At 32.8% G+C, this 8024-nt stretch overlaps 1 protein-coding gene across 1 annotated transcript; it reads right to left on the reverse strand.

Annotated features, from left to right (window-relative positions):
- Window positions 1-1809: 1809 nt before the first annotated feature.
- Window positions 1810-6633, reverse strand: LOC139864671 (hexokinase-3-like). The gene is made up of 9 exons (XM_071853245.1): window positions 6143-6633; window positions 5241-5388; window positions 4968-5150; window positions 4792-4866; window positions 3938-4093; window positions 3750-3848; window positions 3549-3676; window positions 2669-2750; window positions 1810-2552 (listed from the first exon to the last, which is right to left on the reverse strand). Exons 1-9 carry the CDS (start codon window positions 6412-6414, stop codon window positions 2190-2192), a joined length of 1506 nt encoding a protein of 501 aa, XP_071709346.1. The 5' UTR covers window positions 6415-6633; the 3' UTR covers window positions 1810-2189.
- Window positions 6634-8024: the final 1391 nt, after the last annotated feature.

Genomic DNA, 8024 nt, shown 5'->3' on the forward strand with positions numbered 1-8024 from the left:
GCAAGATACAGCCTTGTGCGGGCAAGCAGTCAATTTTTTTTTTCATGGGGGGGGGGAGGGGGGGTCGGGTCAAAAACTACTAAAAAATGGGCAAATAGGTGATAAGCCCATTAACAATTTGATTCCAAAGTTTGCAGTAAAAATGTGTTATTCTCAGTTTAGCCCACTAATGGATTCTCTAAACCATGAAACCTCAAAGCCCAATACTATATTACTATGTCATAAAAATATGAAAGCTTCTCTTTCTCATTGTCCCAACAAGTTAATATTTTAACTGTGTCCAAATTTACTTTTTTTTGGCTAAAATCTCTTGTCCATATATTATCTTTGTTTTTGGTCAACCAACTAGTTAGCATTTTCAAAACTTCTAAAATTAGTACGTTAAAGCATGTCACAGATCAAATTTCAGTTATTTCTGCATTTCTCATTGCAATATTCATAAGAAATTACACCTTTTTTTTTTTTTTTTTTTTTTTTTTTATCAAATTACGACAGAACATACCACTTTCTCAGGGGTATAGATGGGCAAAAAAACCGGATCCAGATCCGATCCGGTGACCCGATCCGGAACCGGATCCAAGCAAAACCGGACACAGCAAAAACCGGATCCGGATCCGAGATCCGATCCGGTTCCACCCGGATCCAGTTTTTCAAGAAAACCGGATTTTTTCCGGATATAAACCGGATTTTATCCGATCCGGTTTGGATCCGGATCCGGATCCGATCCGGTTTTTTAGAAAACTTTTTTTTTTTTTTTTTTTTTTTTTTTGCAGTTTCAGCCTTTTTTTTGCAGTTTTTTTAGTTTTTTTTTTTTACCATTTTAACCCCACAAAGTCCATTATAAATACATGGTAATGCCTTGGTTGAAAATGTACCAACAAACATTCTCATATTTATTATGGACTACAACCGCGATATAGCAATGTAAGTCGTTCTACCTTAAGACGTGACGCCTTTAAATTATGGAAAAAAGCTAAAACTGAAATAATTGAAGGTTTTCGAACATATAAACATAGGGTTTCTATAACTTGTGATGTTTGGAGCGCACCACATGGAACGGCAAATTCTTATTTAGCCGTTACCGCTCATTGGTCGACAATCAAACCCAATTGTTGACCAACCCGGATCATCTTCTCGAAGGAGCCGAGACCTCAAAATAAGTCTTTTTAACTTGGTACGTGAAGACGCTTCCAAACGAGCACGAACATCGGCACCCACAAGCGAGTTGGGAAATTATAAGATGGCAAACTTTGCACTAAACATGAGTGAAGAACAATTTAACAACCTTGACATTTTAAAGTGTTTTTATTGTTCGAATAAAAGTGCTTTTATTTTTATTATTGTATCGTTCGAATAAAAGTGTTATTTATATAATTGTATTGTTCGAATATTGTTATTTATATTATCTATTGTGTTGAGCACTTGAGCGTTATAACTTTTCTTTATACCGATTATATTATTGTTGTCAAACGTTAAAAAAAATAGAACCGGTAAAAATATAATCCGCAAAATCGAATCCTAGTCCAAGAAAAATCCGAAAAAATCCGATCGAGATCCGAAAAAGAACCGGTTCCGGAAAAAAATCCGAAAAAAATCCGACGCCGAGAACCGGAACCGGATCCGGAACCGGTTCCGAAAAATCCGGACAAAAAAATCCCGTTTTTTTTTTGTCTGAATCCGATTTGTTATCCGATTTGTGCATCTATACTCAGGGGGTTTCTTTTCTGGCAGTCACCTATTTTTACCGCAATCTAAAGGTTAGTCAAGAAGACAATGTGCAACACAAGAGGAAAGATCAAGTAGAATAAGTAGCAAGATAAAGGGTAGGATTTGATATATCTTGAAATGTAAATATAAACGATAATAAGCTAATTATAATTATATTCACAAAGCTTCCAACAATGAAATAACAAACCATAAAAAACAAACTAACACCAAATAGCTACTCCACTATTTAACCCTAAAAATGAATGAACACATTCTGAGACTACAAAGAACCAACTGCCACAAGCTTCATCTACTACTGCTATATGACATATTTACAACCTTCCCTTCCTATACACATAGGTTGAATAGAACCAACTAAAAATGGAATTTACAATTTACAGATCTATATATCTATATTTATATATCACCATAGTTATATATATAAATATATATGTTCATAGAACCTGTACTGTATCCACACTTCAAGTTGAATTAGCTGCAGCCAACATAGCCGCCCCAATACCTGATCCGTCTTCCATCACTTTAAGAATAACATATGGAGCAATTTCTTCACCTAATATTTCTGCTACAGCTTCATTCATATATTCTCTAAACATGGTGTAGCTCGTGTATAATCCACCCTCAACTGCTACAACCGTTCTTCTCATTTTATTACCACTTTTTCCACCTTTGATTCTTACACTTGAAATGCCCCCCGTCCCATCTCGCCCAATCTTTTTCAAGATCCCGACAACACCTGCAGCAGCCAACCTGGCAGCTCGTCTTGTCACCACGTCACATACTTTGACAACCAGTTTTCTAACTTTCAATGGAACATCATGTATCTGATTATATAAAAAAAAATTATTATTATTAATGATGAACCATACTTTATATAGTAAATGGGTTGAAATTGCCACCACTAATAAATATTGAAACTTTAAAGGAAACATTGTCTTACATCCAATGTGTCCTCTAAAATCTTGGCAACTTGACTCAAGTCTGGAGAGTCATCTTCATGCATGGCAGCCATTAATGGAGTACTGAGTAACATCAATAAACAATATAATCAATTGCTTCGTGAATTATTTAATAAGTTTCATAACAAAGAATGCTTGATTCTATCTATAATAAAAATATAAGAGAACAGCACCACTTTCTTTGAAAAGAAAGAAAAGAACGAAACAGAAGGTGGCTTTTAAACATAATAGGTTAAGAAAAAAATATAAAATTAAAGCTTGCTTTTATATAATACAAAGAAAAGAACGACTCCTAGTAGTAGCTATTCGGTGGAGGGAAAAGAAAAGACTTGCCTTTTTCCTAACGAAGCATTTATGCTAAATACATAAAAAAAATATATAATAAAAAGAAATAAGACAAACAAATGACTTGGAATCCAGCAAGTAAATACAACAAGAATGAAGGTTAATTAAATCACCAATTTGTTAAATGTTTAATGATCTACAACTTTAATGGAAAAAACATTTCAGCACATGCTTCTTTACTTTAATATCTCACCTACTAAAAGTTATGGTCCTTGCGTTTAAAACAAAAATAGCGTATATTAAATACTAACATTGGGTGACCACTTAACCATCCCAAGGTAGCCCAAGTGGTTGGGACCCTGAGATCCTTGCAAGAGGTCTCAGGTTCAATTCTTGGGGTGGCCAAGGAAGGGTTGGAAACAGCCAGGGAGTATTCCTGATGGGCTGCGTACACTAGAGTATGGGGTCGGATTACTCGCCCTTTCCGGGTAACCCGAACAGGGAAAACCCTACAACTTTATTGGGTGACCACTTAACAACAAACAAGAGAAAGAAAGAGGGTTTAATAACACATACCTTAACACGAACGGTACCGACAACTTGGAAGAAAATGGTCCAAAAATGTCAGATTCTAAAGACATTTTGCAGATTACTCTTCTTACTATGTCGCCTAAATACATCCCCGATATCATTTTCTCAAAACCCTACATTAGTATCCCTGTATTAGTCATCGGATGATTTAAAACAAAACCGAGCATATACAGAACAAAAACTAACCTGATCATTCGGGTTTTGGCTGTCAGTGTCCAAATCAATGTCATATGATGTTCTAGGCAAATGTGAGGACCAAAAATTACCCCATTCCATATTGATAACCTGATAGACATAGGAACTTAAGCGAATTAAAGAAAATTCCAATTTTTATATTCTTAAAAATAGTTCGATTTTGGAATGATTAAAGATACCATGCCTCCTGAAGTCGTGAGAAGACCTTGACATTTAATAACCGCATCAGCTCGTTCGAAATAGCAGGCGTTAGTACCGGTCCCGATTACGACAGCAGCAACTGTGTCTTTATCGTAAAAATGCCCAAGGGCCAATGTTCCCACACTATCATTAACCTGTTTAATATTAATCCATGATATACATTAGATACATTGTTTATAAGAAAATTACAGATATGTCAAATAAAGCATTTCAGATTTATAGTAAAGATTTGAGAAGCACTTGTAGAAAAAGAAACAAGGTATCAAAATTAGAAATTTCTTTTAATTAGAGGGCACACTACCCATATAAGTTACTCAAGTCCAAAATATGATTCTAAAGAATGTTTGTACATGAATGGCAAAAGTACAACTTGATTGAAAGTAGATGCGGGTAGCCAAAATAGAATTTTGCTAAATTTGCTAGAATATTTGAATCATAACTATGCATAACAAAACATTATACTAGACTATTTTTCCTCAACTACTCTCTTTAGGTCGTATCATATATACGGATATATGAATATCAAGGTGCTAAATGAGTTTTAAATGAGTCTCACTATCCGAGTACATATGATCAGAAACTTCTATATATATTTAAAGGTATATGAAATTTTGAAGCATTATTTACATAGAGAAGTTTAGGTTCAAGAGTTGTGTGCCAATATTAATAAAATCTTTGCTTTCCAATTTTAATCTAAACATGCCTGTTGACTTGCATACCACAAAAGATATAAGAATGATAATCAACCAACATTTACTAAAATAAATAACCTATTATACATACAAAAAAAAAAAAAAAAAAAAAAAATCAAGAAAGAAGATTGTGTGCTTACAAGTGCAGCAACATTCATATCCAAACCTCTTCTAGACAATGCTTTTTGCAGACATTCAACAATGTCTTTTTCAACCTGCAAATAATAAAGACATTTAGACTAGCAGATAAACACATTTAGACTAGCAGATAAAGCCATTTTATTTCATTTTTCAATTTACATAGTTAGAGATTTACCATATCTTCAATGGCAAAACCTTTAGTCCACTTTATCAAAGTACCAGATGATATAGATGTCTGTTTCACAGGAAATGAAAACGTAAAGCCGATATCTTTTCCTCTAACTTGTGAGAGCTGCATATTATTTCCCGTCTTTTCAACAAATTCCTTGAGGGACAAGGCAATAAAATCAAAAAGTTCCTGCAAATATTAATAAAAATAAACCTAAATAACTCGTAAAACTGGCAAGTATACAATAAAAAATTCACAAAATAGTAGAATTTTACACACCTCACTTGCACTGGTCATTAAATGAGGTGGAATAGGTTTCCGCTCAACATCATGCCCAAGTATCGACCTTTGGCCACCAAGCTCGATTCTTAAAATCCTAAAATTGGTGCCTCCAACATGTAGCGCATAGAATATTCCATTTTCACTTCTGATTAAAAAAATATACCATCAATAAAAGATAACAAATTGAGAGCATATAATACAATGTAAAAAGCCCTAGAATCGGGCAATGATTAGTTACCATATATCAGTTACGTACATAAATGCTTAACGTAGTCACTCAACACATAATTTAAATGAGGCCTAATGCATTTGCATTGATAAGCAATGAATCTAACTCATATTCAATTATTCGTTTGCAAGTCTCATAAAGTTAATTTAAACAAGAAGTTTGAAAAGGGTTAATTCAAACAAGAACAATGTAAAAGGTTAAGTCAACAAGAAGTTTCAAAAAAAGACATTCAAAGATGCATCAAGATTCAAGAAGACCAAATCTTTGAACCTCATAACCTAAATTTAAGCAAAGCAGATCACACGTAATAGTGAACCAAAAAGGAAACATTATTAATTCTACAAAAATAAATAAATAAATAAATAAAACAAGCCAATACACTCATCTACGCACCAATATCAAACAATTATAATACTTCAAGAATTTAACACAAAAACTAACAAATTACAACATCAGCATTAGCATTAGTAAGTTCACACACTATTACCCAATAACCCAAAGTACAAAAAGATAAATAATTCAATCAAATTAACAGCAGTAAATACACCTTTCGACACAATAATTTCATCTTTACACCAAAAACTTCATATACCACAAGCATATATACACACAATACATATACGTATATTATATTATTAATTATTATAATAATAATGATAATGGTACGGACCCGTCAGGAAGATTGTCAACAAAAGTGAGTAACATCTTAAGTTTACTACCACCTTCAGAAGCTAAACCAGCGTGCATCTCAACAGCCATGGCATCAACCACCTGCCGTAACCTACTAACCGGCGTTTCAGCCGTTTCATCAAATTCATCCAAAATCTTTACAACTTTCCACCACCGTCTCCTGTTCTGTACTCTCCTTCCGACCATCACCACCGCGATCGCACAACTTGCTACCGCACAACCTACCGCTAACCCTAAACCTAACTTACCCATCTTTTTAATCGAATTTATATCAATGTTTAACCGATTTCGGTCTCAGCCGCCATGGTTGGTAACGGTGGGGGAATGATTGTTGGGAAGGTGTGTAGCTAGAAAGTTATGAAATTGACGGAAGATTGGTTGCCGGAGAGATGATTTTCCGGCGGTGGTAGGACGCAGACAAGGTGCTTGATAAAATGCTTGAGAGAGAAATAAAAATAAATAAAGAGAGGCGGTCTTTGGACTGTAACTAGAGAAGTTTTGGGAAGCGAAACTGGTGGATATATTTATATGTACATATTGGGAATTACTGATTTGCCCTTAGACCCGTGTGAATTGACTGATTTTTCATCCTTGTACTTATTTTGTTTTCTTTTTTCCCAGTCTCCATATATTCTACTCCGTATTTATGATTTATGAAAATGAAGAATCAAGATTAGATTATACGGATTACTATATCTAATACGTATAATATATATATATATATATATATATATATATATATATATATATAAATACATATAGATATTACTGTTAGCAAATATATACTTACACTCTGTATAATATAATATTAAATAGTAATAAAAAATATATACACTCCGTAATATGTAATAATATAATATTAAATATAATATAAAATATTAATATATATAATAAAATAAATATAATATACTCCATCAATCAATATATATATATATATATATATATATATATATATATATATATATATATATATATATATATGTAATAATTATTTAACACTATACTCCGTATATAATTATTTTTTAATAGTAGTTTGGGATCACTCACGGGACTAAACTACTCACGCGATCATCGCGCGCTGTTGCATAATTTGCCCCCAACTGGTGCCCTGGAGGAAACTCAAACCAATCCAAAGGCATGGCCGGTAAAACCCCTTTCCCGTTGCCCACGCAATGCAATGTGCGAAAAAGCAACATCGGGTGGATTTCGAGGTCAGTGGATAACCTAGAGTGTAACGTTGTAGTTCTCGGAAGTCAAACTCCTAACTTTTAACAAAGAGTATTAAGCCACTCCCACTTGATCTACAACACAGGGTTCTGTATATAATTACTTAACATTATAAATAATTATATAACACATTATAACTATAATATTATATTTTAAATATGAATAAATTTGTATATAAACAAATTCATCATCCAATATTAATATATTTTAAATTAAAGTTGATCTAAAATATATATTTCTTCCGTTTCATTTTAATTGTCTACCTGGTATGTTCTAAAAAAATTATTCCTAAAAAAAATAACCAATAAATAGCATTAGACTTCTTATAATGCTCCTATTTGTTACCCTTATTAAACAATTAATTTTGAAATAACTTTCAATCATATTTACTTTAAATACCATGAAAAATTTTTACAATTCATCAATCTATCATAAATCAAAACATATTTGTTAGAGATAATTGTATTATATTATGAAATGAATGAGTATTTTATTATTAATGAGATATATATTATTTTTATATTCTTAATTTTTTTTACAAAAATAACGAAAACTTTATAGATGAGATCTTCATCGAAAGATATAGATCCAAATCGAAACGTATAATAAGAAATCGGGCGGGCTCAAAACTGGTA

Source organism: Rutidosis leptorrhynchoides, chromosome 1, assembly GCF_046630445.1.
Source record: "Rutidosis leptorrhynchoides isolate AG116_Rl617_1_P2 chromosome 1, CSIRO_AGI_Rlap_v1, whole genome shotgun sequence".
In the NCBI taxonomy this organism is placed as follows: domain Eukaryota; kingdom Viridiplantae; phylum Streptophyta; class Magnoliopsida; order Asterales; family Asteraceae; genus Rutidosis; species Rutidosis leptorrhynchoides.

What these genes read in the sequence shown, in the direction of transcription:
- LOC139864671 (XM_071853245.1), bottom strand. Translation starts at nt 6,414, where the DNA reads ATGGGTAAGTTAGGTTTAGGGTTAGCGGTAGGTTGTGCGGTAGCAAGT. An exon ending in ATATGAATGTTGCTGCACTT is followed by an intron (nt 4,094 to 4,791) that starts GTAAGCACACAA and finishes AATATTAAACAG; the next exon opens with GTTAATGATAGTGTGGGAAC. An exon ending in GCCAAAACCCGAATGATCAG is followed by an intron (nt 3,677 to 3,749) that starts GTTAGTTTTTGT and finishes ATACTAATGTAG; the next exon opens with GGTTTTGAGAAAATGATATC.